This window comes from Hevea brasiliensis, chromosome 8 (genome assembly GCF_030052815.1).
Source record: "Hevea brasiliensis isolate MT/VB/25A 57/8 chromosome 8, ASM3005281v1, whole genome shotgun sequence".
Taxonomy (NCBI): Eukaryota; Viridiplantae; Streptophyta; class Magnoliopsida; order Malpighiales; family Euphorbiaceae; genus Hevea; species Hevea brasiliensis.
Genome location: NC_079500.1, coordinates 6,164,644 through 6,191,601, shown reverse-complemented (window position 1 = coordinate 6,191,601; position 26,958 = coordinate 6,164,644). Strand labels below are relative to the sequence as shown.

The window sequence follows — 26,958 nt, the reverse complement described above, 5'->3', positions numbered from 1 at the left end:
ATATATATATATATATATATATATAACCTCGATGATTAAGTTATTTTCATATTAAAATTGAGTGAAGGCATTTTGATAATTTTTATTAGAATTAATGATAATTTAATTAAAATCTTAACATCAAAAACTAACTTATAAGTTTATTAAAAGTTAAAAATTAAATTGCTTAATTTTAAAATTATAAGAACTAAGTTATAGATTTAAATAAATTTCATACACTAAATTATAGTTTATCCTATTTTATAATTAAAACTCAATAATAGGCCTATGCCTCCTTGTGTTTTTACATAATCTACTTAACTTCGTTAGATAATTGGAAAAAAAAAATGAATAAAAGACGGACGATTATCATAAAATTGATAGGATTCGCTATCTGCTAGCAGCTGAGGATTTTGCTAAATATCTCTCTGCAGGTACATGCGGGGAGGCATCTTCTGATTTTCTCCAACTGGGGAAGCAAGGATCCACAAGTGAGGCCTATACTGGATAAAACCACCTCGAAACTATACTGGGTATATTAATTATACAGGGAAACGTCCATTCTCAATGAAGGAATCAGTTGCCACATATAACAACTGCTTGGTGCTAAGCTGGAGAAACAAACAATTCAATCTCCACAATCTCCATGGTAAAAGTTATCGACAAAGAGAGCACAAAATGGAAGAAGCATAAGATAGAGAACGCAACATGAGCCTCATGGCACTTTGAGCTTGCCCAAGTCCGCCCTTCTTTTCTTGAGATTTTCATCGTCTCTCTCTACATCCCCACGCTAGTTGCCAATATGTGCCATACCCACTCAAACAATAGCCATTTTTCTCCGGGTGAAACGAGGAGTGCATAGAGTTGAGCTTCTCTTCTTCCCATCTTCAGCTGCAGCCTTGGGATCTCCTTACTAGTTTATGCTACAACATTAGAATCTGAGAGTCCAGTTAATGCCAAATATTTCTTATCAGACCAGTTTCTCCCTTACTCAGTTCATGAACAGAACCACTGATGCCACAGCCTGTAAACCGGGTGCTATCTTCAGGTATGGGATCACTAAACGTCTTATTTTCTGTACAACAGCGCCAGCTAGGCCTGGCCACCTGTCCAGGCTGATTCTAGGCCGGAACTAGTGATTCAGCTCATGGAGAGAGAGTGAACTGAAATAGGACTGAATTAGTCTGAGAAACAAGTTGAAAAAAAAAAACAAAAAAACTAGAGGGGTTTATTTGCCTGAAATCATAATTTCAGTGCATTTCATCATTAAAAAACAGAGGAGGAGCATTTGATACAGATTGGCTGCGCCACCTCCTAATTATACACCTCAGACGACTTCGCATTTACCAGGACTAGTAAGCAATTACTTGCATGAATCCCAAATATGTAGTGCATGCTGTTGTTGAAATAAGCTAGACTTTATGTACCAAGCAATTTCTTCCATCTAGCATATCCTAGAACCAGCAGGAAAACCAAGAAACATCCTGCTGAAGTACTTCCAACAAAGTACCCAAATACCCCATTCATTTTGTACAATCGACAAGGGATATTCATGCCAAAGAACGATGCTATTAAGGTATCCAACGCTATTGCAAATGATGCAATAGTTAATGTCAGCTGAAGTTGAATGAGTTCATTTCGCTGCTGATCTAGTTGGATGTTGACATAGTCTTCTGTGTCATCAATATACTCACGAACCTGTATGTTCAATAAAGCAAGAGAAAAAAAATTCCAGTTGCCCTAAATATTATCAATTAACTAATTAGAATAACTGAATTTAATAAACAAAGGGCAAAATACTCACAGACAAGATCTTGTTACGTGTTCCATCCAACTGCATAAAATATGCTTCAAGCAACATCTCCAATTCCTCCACATCATTTTCATCAATGCTGCCTGTCACCTGACTTGCACTGTGACTAGAATTAAGTCGGCGGAGATGAGGGGTAAAAGTGATAATGCTATTTGAAGCTGCAGTTCCCAATAAAGCCTCAGATTGCTGATTCTGCACCCACTTCCTTGTCAAATATAAATCTGCCATATCTTCATTATCATCTAATAGATGTTCAATTTCATCCCTCACCTGATATGGAACAGATAAGCGATTCTCAGTAAAACTAAAACAAAAAAATAAGCATGTTGCAGCAGTATCAGTCATTGCACTCCAGGAATTCTTGTTTCCCACATAAAAATCATTTAACACTTTCACAGCAAACTTTATCTCTCCAAAATCCAAATGCATCATATTGAAATCATAATAATACATAAAAAAAAGCATAAAAAGAATGCGCATAATTTAAGAAATGCTCATCAACTTAATCACTAACATCAAGATTTTTCACCAGATAAAAATTTTAAGGAGAAAAAAACCTCTGTAGTTAACTTAATTAAGACATTTGCATGAGTTTTCATACATTAAAGAAAAGAGAGAGAAGAAAGCAAGATGGCAGAAATAATCACTTGCTCATTCAGTAACTAGGCAATATAAACTTATTAAGATGCATCAACAGTTTTTGCATGCCAAGTTGCCAACAGCTGAGTGCAAATTGACACTTTCCAATACAAGATATGATAACCAAAAGCATTCTGCTAAGCGCCTAAGTTACTGATTCTAAGTTCCTGAGAAAAGAAAATGCAAGACTCGACAGATGTGAAACAAGGCATCATGCCAAAGGCTTTCTTATTCTATATCAAGACAATACGTCCATGCATCTGGACTAGTAATTAATTGAGATGCCCAAGCATGCATGATCCACAAAAACTAAGTGACAATATGAGCAGATATTTGGAATAGTAATTTATTGAGAAAACAGTGATGCCAACTGCACGCGCAATCCCAGATAATCCCTAAGAAACCAAAGAAGAAGATTCTGACTGGACAAAGATAAAGCCTCACAAACCACACCAGAAAAAAAAGGGTCTACTGCAACTATCAAAGCTTTCATTGAGAAAGATTTTCACTCAAAAGGGAGATTGGGCAATTTTCAGAAGCAATCAACAAACACCAAAGATGGGCAATAGAAGGTTTATAGTAAGCAATAAACTTTTGTGTACTTTTCACAGTTCATAAGCAGAAATGTAATCCCCTGCTTGCTTCCTGCAAAATATACTATCAATTACAAGCCCAAATAAGAAAAATCTGCCTATAAGGGGTGAGAACAACCCTAAGTCCTTTAAATAGCCAATTTACGGACGGATATTTTCTGCTTCCAACACTTCATTTCAAAAACATATGCCACAAGCAAAGCAATTAATACCACATACTAGGATCCTAACTTCCTTCACATAGGGCTGTTCAGTTTCCAGTTAAACCCGAACCGGTTCAGTTTTATTTTTCAGTTTAATCAATGCGGTTCGGTTTTAGGTAATTTCGATTTTCGCTTCCGATAGGTTTGGTTAAATCATTAACAAACCGAAAAACCAAACCAAACCAAACCAAACACATATAACCTTATGAAATGAACCCTAACCCGTCAAACCTTTCAGCCGCCCACCCTTGTTCTTCCTTAATTCTCATCTCTTGTCCTCAGCTCTCTGCTTCATTGAAAACCTAGCTGCCCTCAATTATATTGTCCCTCGACCACTACCTCATCGCCTCTCACTCTCTGCTCCCGCACCTATGCCTTCTCCTCCACCGAGGTTCTGTCGTCTGTCTGAGTCTCACAGATCCATTGACCCCCTACACCCCGCTCACCACCCACAACCACCCAACCCCCCACCCCCCCACCCCCCCACCCCCCCCCCCCTCCTCTTCCTCCTCTCAGCTATCTCTCACTCTTTGTCCGCCTTGCCCCTTGGCACCATTGCCACTATCACCCACTAATCCTCCATCCACCTCATCCCTCAACACCGCTGCACAGTACTGGCATCTCTCTGTCGAAGACAAACAGAACCAGTCACAAAGAGATTGTTTCGTATTAAGCTATATGAGAGTCATGAACGAAGCCGATGTTCTCGTTCTCGATGTGTTCTCATCTCGAATCTGTATGCTCTCATGCCTCTACATGAGTGCCTCGCCCTCACAAGTCACCTCTTCTCGTCACCTCATATTAATATGATTGTTGAAGTCATTTTAAATTTTTAATTAATTATTGAATCTGTATTGTTTGTTGAAATTGCAAGATCTATTTTGTTTGATTGTTGAAATTGATTGGGATGATTGTAGAAATTGATTGTGTTTAATTCATTGAAATGATTCTTTATCTTGTGTGTTAGAATGGTTTTCTCTGTTTTGTTGGGATGAATCAATGAAATAGAAGCATTTAGTGAGCTGTTTGTTTGTAGAAGAACTGATAGGTTATGCCTATATTATCAGTTCGTTCGGGTCAGATATTTATGAAGTTCTTTTTTTTTTCTTTTTTTGGGAACCGAACTGACCAATTGCACACCTCTACCTTCACATAGAGCTTTTCAATGTTGATGATATCATCTAAATCCAATAAACAATTCTTATAATGTACAATACAACTCCATAAACTAACAGGAAGAAAAGCATCTGCAGACCAAGTATCATCCAAAATATAAAAACAGTAAGTCCAAAAATCATGCATGATGCTACTGATTTTAGATAAAGGATATGAGTTTTTGGATGCAGTTCAAAGGAAGATGTAGATAATAGGTGACTACACTTCATGTTTATGGATGGGTTGGTTGGCAGGCATCACATCATAAAAAAAAATTTGCCCTTTCTTTTGTAAATCAAGTTTCATTTTCATCATTGATTGCATTATATATATCCACCACATAACTAGATGAATCCATGCAAGTACAATAACTAGAGGAAGAAAAAAAAAAAAAAGAATTAATCCAAAACACCTTTTGCACACGTGCAAGCAGACGTGTGAGATTGCTTTTCAAACTTCGAACATGTTCAAGATTCTTGGTGCTAACATTCCTGGCTAGTTCATCCAAAACAGGATAAGCATCTCTCTCTAGGTCTGCCACATTGGAGTCCAAATATGTGCAAACAACCTCCAATGCAATTTCCAGAACCTGAAACTCAAAAGGAAGCTCACATTGCAAACCTTCAACAGCTTCTGGAACAGGTAACCACTGCCCACCTGTTGAAATGTGCATTTCATTATCTTGGATATCTGGATGACCTGCTCCCTGGGTATTAAATGGCCTTTTAAGAGGAATTTGTTGTCTGAGCTGGTCCACAAATGGAAGAACCTCTTGACATAGAGGATCCAAAATCAGGACTTCTTCAGCTGTAACTATAGCCCTTATAAACTCTAGATTGACAACCATGGCTTTCTCCCTGGCTGCAAAGAGTAAAGACAAAATTAGATTACACCTTTTTCACCAATGTGAAAAGGTAAAAATAATATTCAACAACTGAAAGAAAAATGCAAATTTTGATTCAAGATAAATCATGGTGTTTCTGAGAAACCTGGCAAAATTAGGTAACATGAGATACTACCCCATAAATGTTAAAGATGCAGGAGACGAAGAAATAAATTAGTAACCCACATGCACCATTTGATTTTCTATGCAGAATGTCATTTAAAGCCATTACAAGCTAAAATTCAAATTATGCAAAATGATTAATCAACTCATTCAAGGAAACAAATTGTACATGTTCTTACGAAAATTTTGTTATTAATTCAGACACAGAGAGTGTAAAATCAGTTTATCTCACAATTTCTGAAATATAAGCCATTCCATCACTTTCTAGACCCTATAAAAATATTAAAACTAGCAAATGTCTGAAGGAAAAAAGGTATAGTTGTAGCTATATCAAAACTCAATAGAATTTCTGCAAATAATATAGGAAGCACAAACAAATCAAACATTCAATTTCATATATGTTCCATTTGCTGGCCAGTAGGTTTGCTTTTTTTATTGATCATTTTATTAAGTTTACCAACATATTTTGAAAACTACTGTATTCTGACTTCCATCATCATTTTGCCTCACAGTGAAGGACTTGATCTCAAACCATAACTCTTATTTTACTAGAATTTCGCAACAAAAATAATAATCGATAATTCCAAGCAAAAATAAACGAATTCTATACGATCAAATTCAAAACAAAAATCGTATCTTTACCAAGAATATTGGAGGAGTGGGAGAAGACAGGGCCAAGAATCCTCAAATCCCTAGCAGGAATTGCCACTCGCTTAATAATTGTGCTTTTGTCACATTCCATCAGCTCCGAAATCCCAAACCTATCAAACCTCATCCACAGCCTCGCCCCTCCAGCCTTCTTCTTCGCCTTCGCCACCGTCCCCGCAGTCAAACTATTATTATTATTATTATTATTATTAGTACTGCCATCAATCAAATGCTGCGGCGGTGATGCTGCCCTCAACAGTGGAGGAGGAGGTGGTGCGAGTACTGGTGGAGACGGAGGCCCCGACTTCTTCTTCAGGCGACGCCTGGTGCTCTTGGAGAAAATAGAGGAACCTCTCCCCATTCTCCGAATTCGATCCTTATTGAAATTATACACAGGTATATGTATAGAAACTTTTTGGTGTTTGATTTAGGGTATTGAGATTAAGAAGCCATGGAGAAGGCTGACGTTAGCGGTGGCGGTGCAGGCGTAGCTTCCGCTTCTTCTTCTTCTTCTTCTTCTTCTTCGTCTCCTCCTGCTTGCTCCTCTGCCATAAATGCCTCCTTTTTGCGAGATGCCATCACCCTTCCTGATATTATAATAATTAATTAACTTTCCTAAAAAAATTAACACTTTTTTTAATGAAAATTAACACTAATTTTAAATAAAATTTTCTCTTTTTTGATGAATTAAAAAAAAAAATTAGAAAGGTAATGAACACGAACGGCAATAATGAAGATTACTTAAAACAACCAAACGGCATCTCACAGAAAGGAAAACGACAATACGAGAAAAAATCGACCACAGTGGGAGTCGAACCCACGACCTTCTGATCCGAAGTCAGACGCGCTAATCCACTGCGCTATGCGGTCTTTTATGATGTCTATCCTACATTATAACTATTTGGACCGTCTTAATATTCCTCCTTTTAAGTGATTTTATTACCCTCAATTTTAGCAAGAAGCTGCAAAAATTGTTAAGGACAAATATGCAAACCGTGTTGATGTTTCGTATATATTCCTTCTTCTTTTCCCTGTTCTAACCTTTTTATCTGACTGTAATGTACAAAAAGTATAGAGTAAGAATGTTACGAAACACTGAACAAGCGTTCGAGTAGTTAAGTTTGCCTATGAATTCAGTGGTGGAGATAAAACAAGAGAGATTAATTGGCAATGTAAGAGAAGCATTGGAACTGTGTATGATACTTCTATATAAAAGAGATTCTAATACGTTATTTTGAAACGAATGTCATACCTGATTTCCCCCAGGTTGCCTTACTCTCTTTGTGTGTTTCTGAGCTTCGTGTGCCTAAACCTTTGACCTTCAGCTAGGTAGCCCTGCCCATAGCCAGTATTTGAACCTTGGCCGTGAGCTCCAGTATGTATAGGAGAAAAATTTCTGCCATCTCCCCTAAAATCCCTCTGCATGTTGAATGATTACATGGACAGCGAGGGAGAAATAGGTGTCTGGGGGAGAGAAGGAGGGGAAGTGGGGAGGATTGGAGAAGAAAGAGAGCGAGGTGGAGTGGAGAATGAGCTTAGAGCTCGACGGAGGTGACAATATTGCAAAGCCATGGCTTGGTAGTGGAGTTGGCCAGCAGTAAGAAAAGAAGAAAAAGCTAGGGCTTTACACCTTGTTTGAATGATGGCTTGCTTTGCCATTGTTTCATAATGATTGGTAGGGTTTTCCTCTTGTTTTTGGATGATCTGGTTTTGGGTTGTAAAATACTCTGTAAAATAATGGTTAAGAAAATTATTTTACTACCAAAATTATTCACTTGATCTCTTACTATGTAAAGTTACTTCATCATAAAATGTGCTACACTTAATTTACAATAGAATAATAGAATAATAAAACATGCTGCATTCAATCCAAATAGAGTGCCAGGGATTAAGATTGTCCTAAGGAGTGGACAGGACTGTAGAATACCAAGCCCAAATGTTGGGCTGTTGACGTTTGATGTTTGAAGCTCAAAAGAAAAAGGAAAAACCTTGATGTCTGAAGCACTTCCTAGTACAGTAGTACTGTTTTTTTTTAATCATAGTACTGTTTGGTAATAAAAAGAAGTTTAGCATTTCAATCTACATATGGCCATGGGGGAGAGCAGAAAGCCTTAAATAAAACTTGACATGTATTATTTTTCTCATTTCCCATCTTCTAAAAGTTTGGTATGCAATGGGGGTTTGCCTTCAATGGAGCTCTCATGCCCTATGGTGGTCCATTCACCTAATCTTTCCCCTATAGTAAAAAAACAAAAATATTTCTAAGGCAACGATGAGGCAGAAAGAAAGTTTGCAGCCTGCATGTGGGTAGGTTGCAATCGGTAAAATCTGAAAGCAAATGAGAAGAGAGAGAAGGAAGAGAGTGAGGTGTAGCATCGATTCCCATGCAACGAAAAGTGGGTTTGCTTACTAAAGCCAAAGCAGATCCAATAAACAATTAATAAATTGAAACATATCCGTAGACCTTGCATGTTCTTTGCAATTCAACGACAAAAAATAATATTAATTTAATGTTCAGTTTTCAAAAGCTTTTCAGCTACTTGAACCTTTCTGGAGAAAGTTTTCAGTTTTCCCAGGAAAGTAGTGGTCAAGAAGTTAAAAGTGGGAGCTTTCTCTTTGTTATTGTGCTCTTGCTTTTGTATGATTTGAGAAATGGCAGAACAAGTGTTGATGAGACCGGGAAGGTCTCTGGCTGAGACTCCTACTTACGCTGTAGCTACGCTGATTACTGTATTCGTTTTTGTGTGCTTCATTGTTGAACGCTCCATCTACAGATTTGGAAAGGTAAAGAGAAATCACTGTTTGTTTGTTGGTTTTTCTTGTAGGGAAGACTAAGCGAGGTGCTGGTCATCCATGTAGAAGTATTTTGCTTTGTTTGAAGAAGTTTCAGGGAGTTAAAGAGGACAACATTTCTTTTGCTTTGTTTTGTTCCTGAGAAAATGCCGGAAAATGGAACGCATTGTGTCCGGAATCACTGTTAATTCACTGGGAACCACCTGAAATCGTATAAGTTTCGATTGTTGTAGAGCAGAGCAAATTTCTTGACAATGTCCTGTTTGGTTGCTGGGAAAATGTGGGTTCCACGAATGAAACTGAGCCTGGATTTAGGAGTCTGGACCCACCGGGCTTTTTGGGCCTTTTGTCTGGGAATTTAGAAAATTTGTTATATTCCTCTGTTTAATTGCTCAGACATTTTTTCTGAGACAATTGGTTTTGGCCTTAGGGCGAATTTTCAATTAGGAGAAGAAATGTCTAATTTTTAAGCTTTCTCTCTACAGTGGTTGAAGAAGACTCGGAGGAAGGCTCTGTTTGCTTCTTTGGAGAAAATTAAGGAAGGTGAGCATTTTAATTCATTAATGGATACAATCAAATCATGCATGTTGATCAAGGATTGAAATAATCTTAGGCCCAAATTTTCAGTTATATATAAAACTTTTATGATTTGAAGTTGGAACATTAGAAAACCACTGCAGGTATTGAGATTTGGGTTTTAATCTCCTTGTTGTTTTGCTGCCTTTTCCTTTTTTTCTTGTTAGAGCTGATGCTGCTTGGGCTTATATCTTTGTTGTTGGCGCAATGGGCAAGATGGATATCTGAGATTTGTGTAAATTCATCTTTTTTCAGTAGTAAATTCTATCTTTGTTCAAAGGAGGATTTTGACCTCGCGGAACATGTCTTATTTGAAAGTTCATCATCTTTTCTCAACAAGACTGATATTCCTCCAAAAGGGATAACCATTCAAACGTCTCATCAATGTGGTGAGGTAAATTTCTTCTCTTTCTGTTTGGATATTATGAGACACCATGGGGGGTTGAGTACCTGTAATTAAGATGGGTGATTGCAGGGTCGTGAACCCTTTGTTTCATTGGAAGGTCTTGAGCAGCTCCACCGGTTTCTATTTGTTCTTGGCATTACTCATGTTCTTTATAGCTGTTTGGCTGTTGGTCTGGCCATGAGCAAGGTACATCTTCAAATCTCCTTTACCAAATTGGGGCTCCTAAATACAGCCATGCCCATGATTCTAACAGTTAAACCTACTTTGCCGTCCTCCATAAATTTTTATGGTTCTATTGGTGTAATGAATACTCTGTAGAAATTCTATAATGTAGTTTAATGAACTTGTTATTGCTACTTGGGTTTGGTGGCATGACTTCCGTGGTCCATCAAAAGCTATGCTGTTATGAATTTATCTATATGTAATTTGTAATCCTTCCTGAATTAGTGCAAAGGTTTATTTGTTTTCCATTCTCTGTCTTTCTAGATTTACAGTTGGAGGAAATGGGAAAACCAAGCCAGCTTAGTGGCTGATGAGAGTTTGCAAGGTACATAATTGAAGCAATGAAAATAACCTGATAGATCATCCTTCAACTAATGGTTAAATTTACCAGATAAACAACCAATTGGTAGATTTTCCTCAAGTATAGACCCACACAGGGCATTGGCTTAGCAGATTTAGGCTTTGAGGCTATTTGATAATTGTGTTAAATCATATTGCACATTCAGAGGGAACAGAAATTAGCCCAGAAAATCCAAGCTCTTTATTAAATATTGCCATAGGGACACTGACATTACAATGTTATGATTATGGATGTTATGAATGCAGAACTTACGATGTTGGGCAGAGTACCCTTAAAGACTCTCAACCAACTGACCTTGTATATATGCTTATAGCAAATCTATATTTAATATTAGCGACATATAGGGGTACTGACTAAGCCTAAGGAGATGAGAAGAATTTTGTAGATATTCTCATTGATTAGGGAACTGGAAAAGGTGTTTATGCTGTTGATTCAGCAGACTGAATTCAAATAAATTGGAGAGATGTCATTTATGTGGCTTTATGGTGTGGAATCCTCACCTCAGTAGTTATCAGCAATGGCAAAAAATTTAAAGGCTAAACTGCTAATTTTACAGGATTAGAAATTGCTACAAGTATGAGGCGAGTAACAAAAGACCACCTGGCTTCCTATTTTGAACTTTTGATTATTTATATATACTTTTTTAAAATAAAAATTTTTAACATTTTAATGCTTTTATTGCTTTGCCATGTAGTATCTTTATATAATATAATTTTCAGTATGTTACCTTTCCTACTTTTGATCTTTTTTATAGCAAAGAAAAACAAGGTGATGAGGCGACAATCAACCTTTGTTTTCCACCACGCATCTCATCCATGGAGCAGAAGCCGCATTCTCATTTGGATGGTGAGTTTCTTTCTTTCTTTTTTAAAAAATAATATATGATTATTGGCGATGCCTTCATAGTGTTGGTAATGTTCTAATTTGTGGCTTAGCAACCGAGAGACACATTGTTGAGCACCACAAAGAGGCAGGGATTCAGCATCCAGAACTGAAATATTGCAGTTATCTGTGCCTGTCAATATAACACTCTATTAGAAATTAGAACCTCTCTTTGTCTCAGTAATTTCCAAATCACTCCACTAGCCATGCAAAAGATAGATAACAGTGCGTCAATTTCCTAGAGAAAATCCAGCTCTTCAAGTTATATGATGCCGTACTAACATCTTAGAAGCAGGATTGAGGATGTTGATAATTTTCATGGAGTAATGATCTGCTAATTGATACTTTTAATGGTTTATCATTATTGTTACTATTTAAATGTTTGCTTAACTGGGATTTGATTCATTATTTTAATTATGAAAGTGGTTCATTTCTGCAGCTTTGCTTCCTGAGACAATTTAAGAGTTCTATAAAGAAATCGGACTACTTGGCACTGCGATTGGGTTTCATCACCGTGGGTATCTAACTTATATTGACACTATATTTGGTGTGTTCTCTTTGGACTAACTTTTCCCAGGCCATCAAAATGAACACTCTCTTTCTTAACCATGTTGTGTTCTAGTTCAAAAGTTCAATCTTCTCCAAGATAACACATATGCTTCTTGAAAGAATATTCTACTTCTGTACTGTATTACACCTAGCAGAAAGAAGTTTACTTCCTAATTCTTATTTTAGATGAACAGACAAAGAACCACATTTATATTTAAGTACAAAAGCATTGAACTACAACATTATTATTGCTGCCTTTTGTACTTCATAAATAGGTTGCTGCAAACATTTGTTTTTACATTTATATTCAATATCCAAATTGCAACAGATATAAACCAAAGTAAAATAGTAAAATTTATCAAATCAGGGTCTGAATTGCTTATTTCAGAAGTTGAAGTTTGGATATTGTGTAAATGAAATTCTTTTTATTTTGATATCTCAGGCTCAGTAACACTGAGTCTTATTATGTTGGAAAATGTCACATTGCTTTAACATATTAAAGTTTATTCAAGAACTCTATGTTATCTCTATGTGATTGCATTATTCTGCTTTACTTATTTCACCTTAATCATACTGAAATTATGTTGCGTTTTCTCGCGCTTTCCACTTTTCAGAAGCATAAATTACCACTTTCTTACAATTTCCATAAATACATGGTTCGCAGTATGGAAGACGAATTTCATGGCATTTTGGGGATTAGGTATGAATTCAACCTACTTGAAGTATTTTACTTTCATTGCCTTGAGTCAGAAGATCTTAGATTCTTAGTTGTATGTGTTCAGCCAACAAGCCTTTCCTTATGTCATTGGGAGGTCAGATACCCCTCTGTTTCTATTCCTTTCACATGCCAAAGAAGATATTTATTCTAATATTTCCAACTCTTCATATCTATTGTAATACAGGTTTTTTTTTGTTTTTTTTTTCAATGTAGCATATTGTTAATATTGTGAAGATCATCACAACATAACCTGTTGGCTTTTTTAACAGTTAAATACTTTATCTTTGCTGTCTCTGGGAATTATCTGAAACTCAATAATTGTATGATTGCTAACAAAAACTACTTTGATCTTAATTTATGTGAGGTTTATAAGTAATAGATTCATTCCACAAGTAGGCCAATAGAAAATATGGTGAACTGAATCATTTTTCAATTTTGCAGCTGGCCACTTTGGGTTTATGCAATAGTGTGCATCTTCATAAATATTCACGGTAAGTTGACATTTTCAGAATGTGAAAGAAAATGTGCCGTTTTGCATTCTCAATTCTACTTCTCTGGATGGTGAAGTTGTCTAAATGTTGCAGGCTTAAATATCTACTTTTGGCTATCTTTTATCCCTGCCATTGTAAGTATTCTAGCTCTTTTGGTCGTTTTACTAATATAGCAAGACAGTTATTTATTTCTGGCATGATTATTTCATATGTCAAAGATTGTCATGTTGGTTGGGACAAAACTTCAGCACGTTGTTTCCACATTAGCACTTGAAATTGTGGAACAAACAGGTCCATCTGTTGGGACTCAGTTGAAGCCACGGGATGATCTGTTTTGGTTCGGAAAACCTGAGATACTTTTAAGACTGATACAGTTTATCATATTTCAGGTGATGATGTTAGGCCTATCATGTGTGTCAAATACAGAGTTCATCTACATTTTTTATGTGCAGTTCTCAATATATTTTTTTTTCTTTTGCAGAATGCCTTTGAGATGGCAACATTCATCTGGTCTTTGGTAAGAACAAGTCCTCTGAGTGTGTGGATACTTTAATTGATACCTTTTTTTTCCATTTCATTTATTATAAAATATAAATGCAATTGTATTGAATTATGTAATTCTCCTTATGTTTAGTGGGGATTCAAAGAAAGATCGTGCTTCATGAAAAACCATATGATGGTAGTTATTCGGCTAGCATCTGGGTATGTTACTGTGAAACTTCTCGTACAAATTCAACAGTTTCAGAGTCTCACTTGTTTTGAAGTTATATATATATATATATATATATATAAAGAGCACCATCTAATATTTTGTTCTTGTTACGATATCAGTCCATTACAAACAAAACCACTGCAAGAATAGTAACATATGATGTGTACTGCCTTCTGCTTCTAACCTTTTTTATTTCCAAAAATTGCCTGGCCTAATTTGGTTGGCAGAAACGCCTACCCTTTTTTTTTTTTGGTGTATAGCAACAATCCTAGCTTTTATTAAATTGGCGAATGCAGGGTTCTTGTTCAGGTCTGGTGCAGCTATAGCACAGTGCCTCTGAACGTAATTGTCACTCAGGTTTGCTGAAATTTTACCATTGTAATTGCTTACCTAATATACTTCTAACATGAGCATCCATCTCTTCTTGAGCAATTCATGTGCAACAGATGATGCTTCTGGCATATTTTGTTATATTTTGCCTGACATGCTAACATATATAATTTTCTGTCTCTCGGTGACTCCAGATGGGATCGCGGTGTAAGAAAGCCTTAGTTGCTGAGAGTGTGAGACTCTCTCTTCACAGCTGGTGTAAGAGAGTAAAGGAGAGGTCTAAACGAGAATCTGTGCATTCAGTTGCAACAAGATCAGTATGTTCACTTGATACAACAATTGATGAAGGAGATGAACTTACAGTTGCATCTGGCACTATATCTCGGTCATCTTCCTTAGGCTCACTGAATGAGGTAACCGTAGCACCTCCTGAAAAGGCAGAAGATGCCGAGACTTCAAACCCTCACCACAATGAACTTTCCGCGCGGATTGAAGAGTACTTAAATGACAGTACATCACATCCTCCCATCATTGAAGAAGATGATTATTCAGGCATCATAGAGGAACCGAAAATTGAGAGTCTCTCAGAATTGTTTAGAAGGACTTGAGTAAGTTTTCATATTAACTCCAGTTATTTTTTTCATGGCCTAAAGTGGCATCTTCTGCCTGAAAGTACACCTTTCAAATTAATTAAATCTAAACACTCAGCTTATTACATATATGTTTTATAAAGAAGAGTGTGTGTGTGTGTGTGTGTGTGTGAGAGAGAGAGAGAGAGAGAGAGAGAGAGAGAGAGAGAGAGAGTTAAACCATCCACATATGATACCAACACTACATTAGCAAGAAACATATATAAAAAATATTGTCCGAGGAACAAATTAATATAAGCCAAGAAAAAGCAAGCCAAGAAAGAAAGAAAGAAAGAAAGAAAAGAGGAGTGGGTGTCAATTAAGCTACAAGCTCCTCCTCCTTGTGTGTCTCAATGACACGATCAGACTGAGGATAATCAACGCAAGTGAGAACCCAACCAGCATCTATCTGCTTATCCTTAAGGAAGCTCCCATCAGACTGATCCACAGTTCCTGCTACAATTTGTCCAGCACAAGAAGAGCAAGAACGAGCTCTGCATTAGTATGGCAGGTCAATAACAGCATCCTCAAAAGCGTCAAGAACATAGACATCATCAGGACACAACACTTCCACTTCACCCTCTGGAGTTATGGCCATCACTTTTTATGCTACCATTGCCTTAAATACCCCTCCACGGCTGGATTTCAAGCCGAAAAGGGCTTGTCCAAGCCGGCTGGCGTCGGGTGAAAGGAGGTGATGAACATGGCACTGGATAGGGTGGCTGTGGAGGCCATTTTCTTTGTAAGAGATTTCTTTCTTGGTTTAGGAGGAGGGTGGGAGAACTATTGTATAAATGGGAGGCTTGCATGTGGAGATGATAATTGACGGGGACTTGGATACTCTCTTCGATGATATCATCTTAGAAGCTGGGAGGTTATAAATTTGCTCTCCGCTCACAGTGCAATCAAATAAAATAAAATAAAAAGAAAACCCTATGCTTGGCTAGTGGACATTGATGGACATGATTTACTTCTAAAAAAATAGAGGTGAATTTAAAAAAATAAAATAAAATAAAACTAGAAATAATTTCGAACACCTTTAACAAATTAATTTAATGTAATGTGCAAATTAATTTAATCTCTAATATCATCTAATCGATCAACCTTTTTGCCTTATGGTATATAGTTCACTAATTAAATCATATTTTTATATATAGTGTTAATGTTTAACCTTATATGAAGTTGCCTATGATTTACTTGATTATTTTCTTTATTTATTTTTATTTATCGTTTAAAATTTCTGTATTGTGATTAAAGAATTAATTAAATTACTTAAATTATAATAAAATATTACTTGATGTGACTAAATTACTTTTTCTATCATATAACTAAGAGTGATAAGATTGGTTTTAAAAAATTATAAAAATAATTATTATATTTAATAGAGATAAGAGTAAAATTAAAAAAATAAATAAATAGTACTCCTTAATTTTTTAGAAATGATTTTCTGGAAACGGCAAAAAATTTTAAATAAAATAACTTTTAGAAAAGATAAATAAAAGTGAACAATTCTTTGATAGATTCTCCAAGTCAAGGGATTGGGATTTTTTTTTAATTGAGGTACATGATTGAAAATTTTAATAATTATCATAAATTATATTAAAATCCAGTTTACATAGTTAATCTTTGTTTCACCGGATCGAGAAAATGAACCAAGTAAATTCAATGCTGGTAAAAAATTATGACTAGTGAAGTAGGGATAATATGCTAATTACCCAACTACTGCCTTTTTTTTTTTTTTTAATCACATTACCTAAGTTTTCTTTATCATTAATAATTTGTAGCTTTATGGGCCTCTCATTTATGATCTTATTTCAGGAACCGAAGCTAATTTTGTAGCTAGGCATCATCATCATCATGAAACATTCATGACTCCATAATTACTTCAATGTAATAAAAATTTGACAAAATTTAGGAATTGGGTTAGATAAGAATTGATATATGCATCATTCAGAACATTAGCAGAAAAAATCTTGGAAAGCATCAAATTCCATGAATGAATTTACAAACTGCAACAAAATGCTTTAAAATTGTGTGTGAGAGAGAGAAATCAAGAAAGATAGAAAACACGCCCACATATAAAATTTTATTAAGCTACAAGAGTTCCTTTTGTGACTGCAAACCTTAACATTACTCGATTAACAAGAAAACATAACAATATTGTCCTGAAGAACAAACTAAGCCAACCCACAAACCAACGGACTCAGGAAACAGGAAAGAAAGAAAAAACATTAAGGAGCAAGCTCCTCCTCCTTGTGTGTCTCGATGACAATATCAGACTGAGGATAAGCGACACAAGTGAGAACCCAACCAGCATCAATCTGGTCATCGTCAAGGAAGCTCCCATCAGACTGATCCACAGTTCCTGCTACAACTTTCCCAGCACAAGAAGAGCAAGAACCAGCCCTGCATGAGTATGGCAGGTCAACACCAGCTTCCTCAAAAGCATCAAGAATATAGACATCATCAGGACACAACACTTCCACTTCACCCTCTGGAGTTATGGCCTTCACTTTGTATTCTGCCATTGCCTTAAACCGTCCTCCACGGCTGGATTTCAAGCCGAAAACAGCCTGTCCAACGTTGGGAAGAGCCCGTAGGCTAGTGGCCGGCTGCCGCCGGGCGAAGGAGGTACTAAACATGGTACTGGAGAGGGTGGCTGTGGAGGCCATTTTCTGTGTAAGAGATGAGAATTTCTTTCCTGGTTTGTGAAGCTAAAGCGTAGGAGGGAGGAGTGGTGTTGATAAAAGGGAGGCTTGTGGAGATGGTGTGGTTAGGAAATGGAGGGGGTGAAGTGGCATAGAATCCTATCTGCCACGTGTCAATCATTTGTGGCATACATTATCTTTTTTATTATCACCACAGAATCTCTTTTCTTGGCATTATATTTTTATGGTTTATATCATTAACCATAATCCAAAGTTCATACTTTGAAAAACAATGAGAGTAAGCCAGCTGAACAATTTAAACTTAAAATTTTCACCATTTTAAGTGGACATAACATTCCCTGGGAGTCCAAACCAGTGGTCTACTCATCAAGAGTTTTAGCAATCCTCCCTCATGTTCTGAAAGCTTTTATCCTGAGAGAATGAACTACAATCCACAAGTTTCAATTAACTACTCGTCATAAACCATACCGCACGTTTACTGGGAGCAGCCAAGCAAGAAACCTCCACCACTCTTTTAGCTCCCCGTTTGTCTAATCGAGAACTTTCAGGAAAAATAAAGAAATCGGGAAATAGTTCCCTGAGCGCCAGCGACGGCGAGGTTTCACGTTAAAATCAAACAAGTTCAAATCTAATTTCGATGAGAAATAAATGAAGTTGCCTCAAATTTTACAACTAATTCTACGTCTCGTAGATAATCGCGTTTTTATCCTTTTTTTTAAAGAATCAACATTTATTTTTATTAAATTTCGAGTAATTATCAATTAAATTATAATTTAATTTATTTAATTTAAACTTATATAAGTGATTAGATTACTTTACACATCAAAATGACTAATCAAATCAATGTTACAATCCAACTACTTATATATTACCCTATTACTTTATATTCTTGCGATGTGAGATTCCAACACTCCCCCCTCAAGAAGTGCAACCACGTGATTGTCACTTGATAATTAGTTTATATTTTTATTTTTATCCTAATACGAACCTAATTATACAGCCTTATGTGCGACTGAAACCCACAATCCAATCTGGGCTCTAATACCATATTAAATTCGAAAAGAGAATCGATTAAATTACAATTTAATTCATTTAATTCAGACTTATATAAATGATTAGATTGTTTTACACATCAAAATGACTAACAAGTCATTATTGCAACCCAACCACTTATATATCAAAATGACTAGCAAGTCGTTATTGCAATCCAACCCCTTTTACTTTATATTATTTCGACGTGAGATTCCAACAGTTTTACCATGTACCAACGATTTACCATGAAATAAAGAACAAAAGGAAATTGCATGGCAATTCAAACTATAGGTGGAAACAAATAATGCATGCACATACAGCCGAAGCACAAATTCATTTCTTCAAACTTGCCCCCCAAAAGGTTTCTACTTCAAAAGATGAGCAGATAACAAAAAGAAATTCAAGAAAATATGAATTAGACATCAATTCTTACATAGGGCACTATTTGTAAAAAGTGAAAAAAAAAAAATGACAGGCGTTTAATATATTTTGCTAACTTCACAGATTATAAGAACAATCTCTGAATTCTAAATTAAGGATTTCACTTACAGCAGGGGAAAAAAAAAATACCAAAAACAATCTCAGGGCTTCCCCTAGTCCAGAGAAAGAAGAATATTTCCCGTTGCCAAACATTTTGATCCATTTGCAAGCTTGACTGATCCCCACCACGTGACCAGAGGCTTCCTTAAAATTTAGTCTCAACAAGAATGCGCTAGAGAAGCTCCCAGGCCTCTTTCTCCTCGCTGAAATTTAGTCACACTTGATGTTTCTGTAGATCCTCCTCACAAACAAATTTGAGCCCAAATAACCAACAGCTCCTGCATGCAAGAGACAACACAATTTTATAAAAGCTTAGAAGAAGAATTTCTAATCATTTGGACATGGGAGGTATGAAGCCCTAGCATCTCAGGATTTTCAACAAGTTAACGTCCAATGCTATTTGCCATGTACCTAAACAAAACAGTATGATGCTCCATATTCTTTGAATTTCATTATATAACATAACTTTTTGTAAACTTATTTTCTGTTTATAGACAATCCTAAAGCTAATCAACTTAGAGCAGAATAATTTTGAGAGATCAAAAGGAAAAATGTTGTCCCCTGCCAGTGATAATTCTGTCAAGTTATTCTGACGAATGCGTTGCCCAGGGACTAGCAGGCCAAGATAAAACTATTATTCTCTTTACAAGGCAATAAAGTAAATATTGCCATTTGCCATTCACAAGCAACTAATTGCATCACCATGCTTTTGCAAGTCACTAGAGAAGTGTGATCACTTGGCTCAAAGAACCATATCATGGTCCATATAAGCTTAGCAGTAGCAGACTTTATTAACATTAAACATCAAAGCCCCTGCTCCCTACAAGCACAAAAAGATTAACTAACAAAATGAATAACAAATCCCCAAGAGAATAACATTTGCTTACCTTGCAAAGCAAGACAGGTTATGAAAGAATTTAGGTTTGAACAAACAAGCAACAGAAGGCAAAAACATTTAGGCATTAATACAAAATTAATCAGGAAAAAAAAAAAAAAAACCCTTACCGCAGAGGATTCCTAAACCAAGACAGAACATCAAAGTGTATCCAAAATAGAAGCTTGTTTGGAAGAAGCCTGACATCTTAGTCTTCACGTAGTAGTAATATATTGAGTATAAGTAAACATAAACGGCTGTTGAGGCAGCAGAGAAAAATGATGTCCACTGCCAGTGATAGTTCTCAGCATTGAGCAAGAAATATGTTCCAACAATTGTCACACAAACAGTGACAATAATGAGTATCAGAAAAACAAGTAGCATAAAGCCATACACATAGTACACCTGCAAGGCAGCACATGAAGCACAGTTAGTCTACTATTTAAGCACAAAATTTACTGTAAGAAAAACACAATTTTATGTATGTGCTCTCACAGGAAAATATTTCTTGGTGCTAAGAAATCTATTAATTAAATAACTAGTTATCTGCATCCCACATACAAAATTTGCAAGAAATTTGTCATCTCCAAGTTCATTACTTTAAAGCAGTTGTGCTTTTGGAAAAGAATCATTAGGAGAAATCTTATGCTTTCTGATAATATTTCCAAGATGCTTTATCCTGTATGTACACAAACACCAAACCCACCAACCCACCCCCCCAAACAACCAAAACCTTTTCCCTTTTTTTACTTTTATTCTACATTGGTTTGAGACACACAGGTCAGCCTTAAATAAGTATGTTTCTATCCTTGCAAAATAGAATTCTCATAATGTCACAAGGCAATATAATTTCCAAAATTGAACTAACTTGTGGCAGTGACCACACATTTAATATGACAGCTGTGAGCCTTAAAAGATGAAATAAAAATAAGCTTGACAAAAACACAATATGATTGTCTAGTCTCCTTGAAAATCACAAAGACAAATACTGTTAATTAGACATCATAAATGTTATTCAGATTTTTTTTTTGTGCCAATCAAACAATGCATCAAAATTCACCTTGTAATTCCAGAAGGATGTGAAGACAAAATACATCTCAATGAATATGCTGCCAAAGGGTAGCAGTCCTCCCATCAGTGAAACAACAGATGGTGTGAGGTACCATTTCTTCTCAGGAATTGGACGAGGAATGGTCTTCACACGGCATGGATTGTTTGGAGCACCACTCCAATTCCTTCCAACAACTGTGCCAAGAAGTGCCAGAGGGAAGGAAATGAAAGCCCAAATTACGAAAACAACTACCATGGTGCCAAAGGGTATAGCTGCTAAAGACCCATAGAATATAGCAATTGTGTTTAAGATGAACCCAATCCCAAAACACATAAATGGAAACAGAGAAGCTGTGAGGATCATCGACTTTATCCAATTTTTACCTGGAAACACATTAATAAATATTAGAATATACAGAACATAAATATATCACTCAAACTAGTGGATAAAGGTGCCTACCACCATGGCGCGAATACATTCCCCCACTCACATAACCAGAAATGAAAGATGTGAGCGCATAACATACAATGAAAGTAGTGACAATTGCTCCCCTCCTGATGCACACAAACAGCATTAAATGTCATAATATGAAATTGAGGAGATGAAAATGAAAAATTAATTTTTTTTTTCTTTTTTTAATTGAGAAAGAAATTCTTTGAAGAGAACCAGAGAAGAACCCAAGTATGAAGGAAAGCAATCATCTACAATAAAACAGAATCTACAAGATCCTAAGTAGCATGAAGCATGATGTTAAACAGAAATGGGTTGAAAAGAGGCAAGAACCAATACATACCACCGTTGAAAAAGATAAACACCAAAATGAATGGCAAATTGAAAAACTGAACACCATAATGAACAGCAATATTAAATATAAAATGTTACAGCTCCAACCAAACTAACTTTATCAGCTATCTGTTCATCTATTATGAAATATAAATCAAATAGATTGCATAGCATAGGAGAGAGAGATGTATGGAGTAGCATCTCAACATACCCAACATATAGTGTCCCAACAATGGCCAACAAGATGACAAGAAGCACAAGTAGTGCTAGCTGAGCACCAGTCCCAACAACAGCTGAAAGAAGAACTAAAGTGCGTGGTGGCCGGAAAACATCCCCATGAACAAGTTTCCAACCAGACTCCTCACTAACATCTCTTTCCTGAAAAACATAATTCAATGGTAGCCACAAATTATTGTGTTAGAATCCATTACAATTTGTTGACAATAAGATCCCATAATCCATCCCTCTAAACAAATCAAAGAATTCTCAACCAATAAGAAAATCACAATAAACCAATGAAATAATAATAATAATAATAATAATAATAATAATAATAATAATAATAATAATAATAATTTTCATAAGAATTTGTATTGAACAACATCACCAGAGACTCAAGATCATCATCTTCCCGAGCATACTTGGCATAGTCATTTCTAAGAGTCCGCATCAATATCATTGACACCAAACCAGTGAGAAAGATAACCATCATGAATGAATTGAAAATGGAGAACCAATGGATCTGCATGTTAAGGCATGTATTCATGACTAAGTGAAACTCAAATAAACACAACCCTAAGCTTCCCTCAAAACCGGGGAAAAAATAAAAAAAAGGAGCTGAAGGAAGATCATATGGGAATTGAAATGAGCATTAAAAGGAAAGACATATACCTGGTGCTCGAAGAAAGGGTAGTCCAAATACACATCAAAACGACGAGCAAAAGTGATATTAGTTGAAATCCATTTAACAGAATATGTCAAGTCATATATTCTACCAGCTTCTAAGGGCTTGGGACCATCTTGTGTAAGATTGACATGGATAATCTGCAAAAATAGAAGCCTTCATATGATAATAACAGATGTCAATACCCTTTATACAAGTCATATGGATGTTTCAGAACCACAAACCTGATCTTTATTGTATTTGACAGTGATGCTCTTGTGGGTGTAAAGGACATGCTTGCCATTATCACTGTTCTTGTCAGGATGCAACTCACCAACAAAGCCTGAAAGATAAATAATAACACATTCATGAGTGATTATCAAATCTTATTGTGCGAAGAGGGAGGAAAGGAGAGGCAGGAAGCAGAGTATACTTTAATGAATACATACCCCACAATGGCAGATCATCTGAACTTGCAATCAAACCATCAGAGATCAAGCAGCAAGAGACATAAGAGCAGAAATGAAACAAGTAAGCACCCCGACATAACACGTGCAAGCACCAAAAAAAAAAGAAGATAAAAATGAGAAAGCAAACCTCATACACGCACACATTACACGCAATGTAGCCAATAAATTAACAAAAGTACACCAATCCAATGATATGCAAAAACCCTATTTTATTGTAATGCTCCAAAGAGAAGTTAACTGAAATGATCAGGCAGATTTTTGCAGGCTATATGAAAAGCTTCTATAATTTTGATTTAACTCTGTAATAATCAAAGCCAATCTTAATTCTCTAACTTACTATTTCCTTGAACTATATTATTTTTTTTTTTTGTTGGATCAATATAACAGCAATTTTGAGAACCTCTAACTTTAGGGTGGCATCATTTAGTTGATGTCTATAAAACTATTTATAGAATCTACAAGTCTCCAATCTTTAATGGCATTTTTCATTTGGACATTCTTAACACTGCATGATGAAGAATAATTATACCACTTAAGGTCTAAGCTGTTTTGGAGATAGCAAATCAGAAAGCACATTAATGATCCCACTGTCGTCCATGCACATTCCAGTTGGCAGAATTCTACATTATTTTGCAATTACATTCAAAGACACTAAGACAGTATTCAGTACTATCATTATATTCATCATCAATGCCACCAACATAATTATTCGGCTCTTCTTTTAGAAAACAGCACTGTAAGATAGTATCCACTCTTCACCACCAAATAGGTGCTCTACACAGTCTATTAAAGATGTACCAACAACTAATCAGAGCTTTAAGTTCACAGATCTCAGGATTTCTCAAAACAATTTCCTAGATATTTTACAACTGTTAGCAATACTTTCATTCTAATAGAAGCACATATCAGAATTTGACGCAACATACCCATGAAAAATTCAAACCAGTAATTGTTCTCAATTGCATCCTTAAATTGTTTGACTTTTGCTTCATCAATTTCAAGTGAACAAATGGTGCCTTTATCCACATTCCCTGTTAAAAACAAAAATTCAATGGATTAAAAACAAAAGAACAGAGATCAAAATAAATTGAAAATAAATATCTAACCATATTCCAGCATAAAAATCAGATATGTTAGAGAAAGTTGCTTAGATATGTTAGAGAAAGTTGCATACTCTGGAACTTTATGTCAATCTTGCTATCAATAAGTTCATTGCCTCCCAGGACCTCACCAAGGCCACCCCACTTGTGTCCAGCACTGCCAGATGGATGGCAAAATGGAAGGCTGTAGTAGTTATAAGTTTCTTGTGGATTATTATAAGGACCAACCTTATTCACCCAAAGGGTAACTGGGTCATCTGGTTGATACTGTAAAAAAGGTAAAATTTAAAGTGTTAGAAGAAACGTGATATGATTATTTAATAGATATTGCAACATATAACAAAACAGAGTCTTGGACAAATACAAACAAGAAAACAGGAAAAAAATAAACAAATATTCATTGGAATAGAAGACAAGAAATATTTGTGTTAGTTGCTGCTGTTGCATTCACATAAACGTAGGACAATCGTTTTGATCTTAATCAGAAAAGAGGACTGGCCTACCCATACAACTACAAGAAACAAAATTTAATATTTCATAGGTTAATGCTATTACCTACAGCAAATTTATCTTTCTCGTGCTCCAGATGGCTTAGTTCGTCTTTTAACTGCTCTTCTAATTACCAAATGGTGTTATAGTCAATTTTGTTCCCTTCTCCCAGATTTGTAGAATTCAAAAATCAAAATGAAATGAAAAACTAAATGACACACTTAACTGTTATGATGAAGAAGGAAAGAAGAAAAAGCATAATGTAAAGTCAATATCTCTGATAGGTTCCATATCATAGCTGGCAATGCTTCCCAACTCTTTCCTGACACAGTTTTAACTCAGGGTGCTCCTTAGTTCAACCTAGTCTCATAGTTGTTTCAATACTTTGACATGACTTTATGTTCAATCTAAGAACAAGTATGTATTTCAAAACAAACACCATTATCCCTACAATTCATTCTTCAATGCAACTGTGATACACTGTCCCTTGAACCAGAATTTACACACCATTCAATGAAGGCTAATACAAATTTCAATACCGACTCTTAATGGACAGCATCAGAAAAATATTTAGATCCACTGTTTTGCATGCTTATGACCCAATGCATGCAAGATACGTTGACATGTTTTCAGGTTAGCAAACAATGTCCTTCCAGAGAGATGCTACCCTTTCAAGTCAGCACCAATATGACAATGTTATCAAAATGGTGTTAAATCAGCTTCCAGATCCATTCAAATGGTCAACTTGGGAGCTAAAGCTAGATCAGTAAAACCAAATATGTTCACAGCTTGTAGTTAAAAAACAATTCAATAAGTCACCAGACTGTTCCCTAACAAAAATCCTAGTGTAGCGAAACAATTTTATCAAAATTCATTCACAAAGATGAGATAGAAATCAGATCCGACTTGGAAGAAAAAGTAACAAAACAAAACCAAATTTTGCTAAGCTAATCATCTTGTTACTAAGTATGTTACAGTATGTGATAGTTCAATTACTAATTGTTTTTCCACTCACAACCATGACCCCGCTATCACCATAACACGGTCAAACACCATAATTTCCAGCAAAAAGAGTTCAACTTTGACCACAACCACCTATTCATCCACATCTCATTTCTACAAACACGCTTTCTAGCATTCACCCGCGCACACGAAACCAAACTGAAAAACAGAGAGGAAAAAAAAAATAGAGATCTATGCCCTACTCCCCAATCCCTAGCATCGCAAGGTTGCATACATTGATATCAAAATTGAACGAATCAAATCACTGTATCCTTACACAATTCAAAAACCAAGCAGATCTGAGACCAGCTCAGAAATTAACAATTCCTACATAACGAGATCTATAAGTTACAATAAAGCACTGTAGAGTCAACCAAAAGAAAGATGGTTAGAGTATCTACCTTGTGATCCGCCTCGGAGGCGAAAGCAGGAGAAACGTGGAGGAGGAGGAGGAGAGAAATGAAGGCGAAAAGAGGGAAGTTTGGGGATCGGACGGAGATGGAGGAGACAGACAAGGCCATCGCCGGCGACAGCAGGATCTGACGGTCTAGATTGAGGTCAATCAGAGGTCGCTCTTCGAGTTTATGGAGTATTTATGAATTTCTCGCCCAGCTGCGATTTGCCCTTTCCCTTAAATCCGATAGAGAGAGAAAGAGAGAGCAACGAGCTCGTATCAGACTGTGAACTCCTTGAAATAAAGGAAGCAAACAAATTATTAAAAAAATTATTACTTTATCTGTTGAAGATGGGCCCTCGTTACCAAATTGGCCCAACTAATCTTCCTGGTAGTTTCATGAATTTTGGGCCTAAATTTTGACAAAAGGATAAACCAGATCAGCGGCCCATGAATTTAAATATATTTGCAAATTTCTAAATACAATTTTAGTTTAAAATCTAAACTTTTCTAAATCAAACTAATATAAAATTGATAAAATAAATAAAACAATAATATAGGGCTAATTATTAGGTACACGGAGCACTAAAAAATAGTGCTCCTCTTTCACAAAAAGTGGGTCCTTCCTATTATATAGGAAGTGGGTCCCACATGATTGTGAGAGAAAGTGTATGTGCATCGGTACACCTAATTTTTTTTGTTTAGCCATAGGGTAAGGCGTAAATTTGATCATCAAACTGAACTAAAATAAATAAATAAAATTTAAATCAAATTGAATTTAATCAAAATAGAGATTGAATTAAATCAAAAGTTTTTTACTCACTTGGCTCAGCTCATTGGTTTGAATTTATTTTATTAGACTTTTTTAATTTATATATTTTTATTATGTAGACCTATTATAAATTACATAAATTACACATTACAATGCATAAAAGCCCATAAAATTTAAAAAAAAGTCATAAAAAT

The 26,958-nt window shown here is 35.8% G+C and overlaps 4 protein-coding genes, 1 non-coding gene and 1 pseudogene across 9 annotated transcripts; 1 reads left to right on the top strand and 5 right to left on the bottom strand.

Moving 5' to 3' along the window:
- Window positions 1-329: 329 nt before the first annotated feature.
- LOC110653888 (magnesium transporter MRS2-4) lies at window positions 330-6,734 on the bottom strand. Its single transcript, XM_021809686.2, has 4 exons — window positions 6,031-6,734; window positions 4,795-5,243; window positions 1,784-2,062; window positions 330-1,677 (listed from the first exon to the last, which is right to left on the bottom strand). The coding sequence occupies exons 1-4, from the start codon at window positions 6,395-6,397 to the stop codon at window positions 1,399-1,401; spliced, it is 1,374 nt and encodes a 457-aa protein (XP_021665378.2). The 5' UTR covers window positions 6,398-6,734; the 3' UTR covers window positions 330-1,398.
- A 98-nt stretch (window positions 6,735-6,832) lies between these two features.
- On the bottom strand, window positions 6,833-6,906 carry TRNAR-UCG (transfer RNA arginine (anticodon UCG)). The gene has a single exon. It is a non-coding gene; the product is annotated as a tRNA-Arg (tRNA).
- Window positions 6,907-8,532: 1,626 nt separating this feature from the next.
- Window positions 8,533-14,793, top strand: LOC110653869 (MLO-like protein 4). Of its 5 annotated transcripts, none has more exons than XM_021809677.2 (15): window positions 8,533-8,820; window positions 9,315-9,372; window positions 9,573-9,799; window positions 9,881-9,997; window positions 10,298-10,358; window positions 11,149-11,240; window positions 11,716-11,790; window positions 12,440-12,525; window positions 12,985-13,034; window positions 13,128-13,168; window positions 13,253-13,423; window positions 13,516-13,551; window positions 13,669-13,736; window positions 14,043-14,103; window positions 14,271-14,793. In XM_021809677.2, exons 1-15 carry the CDS (start codon window positions 8,689-8,691, stop codon window positions 14,682-14,684), a joined length of 1,689 nt encoding a protein of 562 aa, XP_021665369.2. In that variant the 5' UTR covers window positions 8,533-8,688; the 3' UTR covers window positions 14,685-14,793. The 5 variants fall into 5 exon arrangements, with proteins under 5 accessions (XP_021665369.2, XP_058007080.1, XP_058007078.1 ...); XM_058151097.1 differs by having other exon boundaries at window positions 8,537-8,720; window positions 8,867-9,372; XM_058151095.1 differs by having other exon boundaries at window positions 8,537-8,720; window positions 8,862-9,372.
- A 198-nt stretch (window positions 14,794-14,991) lies between these two features.
- Window positions 14,992-15,643, bottom strand: LOC110653871 (ferredoxin-like; annotated as a pseudogene).
- A 1,120-nt stretch (window positions 15,644-16,763) lies between these two features.
- LOC110653889 (ferredoxin) lies at window positions 16,764-17,461 on the bottom strand. The gene has a single exon (XM_021809688.2). It carries the CDS (start codon window positions 17,375-17,377, stop codon window positions 16,937-16,939), a length of 441 nt encoding a protein of 146 aa, XP_021665380.2. The 5' UTR covers window positions 17,378-17,461; the 3' UTR covers window positions 16,764-16,936.
- A 1,344-nt stretch (window positions 17,462-18,805) lies between these two features.
- Window positions 18,806-26,296, bottom strand: LOC110653890 (transmembrane 9 superfamily member 1). The gene is made up of 12 exons (XM_058151093.1): window positions 26,000-26,296; window positions 24,182-24,374; window positions 23,934-24,038; window positions 22,987-23,004; window positions 22,783-22,880; window positions 22,546-22,698; window positions 22,262-22,396; window positions 21,866-22,032; window positions 21,331-21,425; window positions 20,881-21,254; window positions 19,952-20,225; window positions 18,806-19,224 (listed from the first exon to the last, which is right to left on the bottom strand). The coding sequence occupies exons 1-12, from the start codon at window positions 26,117-26,119 to the stop codon at window positions 19,157-19,159; spliced, it is 1,800 nt and encodes a 599-aa protein (XP_058007076.1). The 5' UTR covers window positions 26,120-26,296; the 3' UTR covers window positions 18,806-19,156.
- Between the last annotated feature and the right edge of the window lie 662 nt (window positions 26,297-26,958).

Excerpts from the sequence above, each read along its gene's own strand:
- LOC110653869 (XM_021809677.2), top strand. The coding sequence starts at position 8,689 with ATGGCAGAACAAGTGTTGATGAGACCGGGAAGGTCTCTGGCTGAGACT. Across the intron at positions 12,526-12,984 it reads CATGGCATTTTGGGGATTAG|CTGGCCACTTTGGGTTTATG; the intron begins GTATGAATTCAA and ends TCAATTTTGCAG. Across the intron at positions 13,424-13,515 it reads TACAGTTTATCATATTTCAG|AATGCCTTTGAGATGGCAAC; the intron begins GTGATGATGTTA and ends TTTCTTTTGCAG.
- LOC110653890 (XM_058151093.1), bottom strand. The coding sequence starts at position 26,119 with ATGGCCTTGTCTGTCTCCTCCATCTCCGTCCGATCCCCAAACTTCCCT. Across the intron at positions 22,699-22,782 it reads TCAAATACAATAAAGATCAG|ATTATCCATGTCAATCTTAC; the intron begins GTTTGTGGTTCT and ends CTATTTTTGCAG. Across the intron at positions 19,225-19,951 it reads TGGTTTAGGAATCCTCTGCG|GAGCTGTTGGTTATTTGGGC; the intron begins GTAAGGGTTTTT and ends TCTTGCATGCAG.
- LOC110653888 (XM_021809686.2), bottom strand. The coding sequence starts at position 6,397 with ATGGGGAGAGGTTCCTCTATTTTCTCCAAGAGCACCAGGCGTCGCCTG. Across the intron at positions 5,244-6,030 it reads CCACTCCTCCAATATTCTTG|CCAGGGAGAAAGCCATGGTT; the intron begins GTAAAGATACGA and ends TACTCTTTGCAG. Across the intron at positions 2,063-4,794 it reads TGCTTGCACGTGTGCAAAAG|GTGAGGGATGAAATTGAACA; the intron begins GTGTTTTGGATT and ends GTTCCATATCAG.
- LOC110653889 (XM_021809688.2), bottom strand. The coding sequence starts at position 17,377 with ATGGCCTCCACAGCCACCCTCTCCAGTACCATGTTTAGTACCTCCTTC.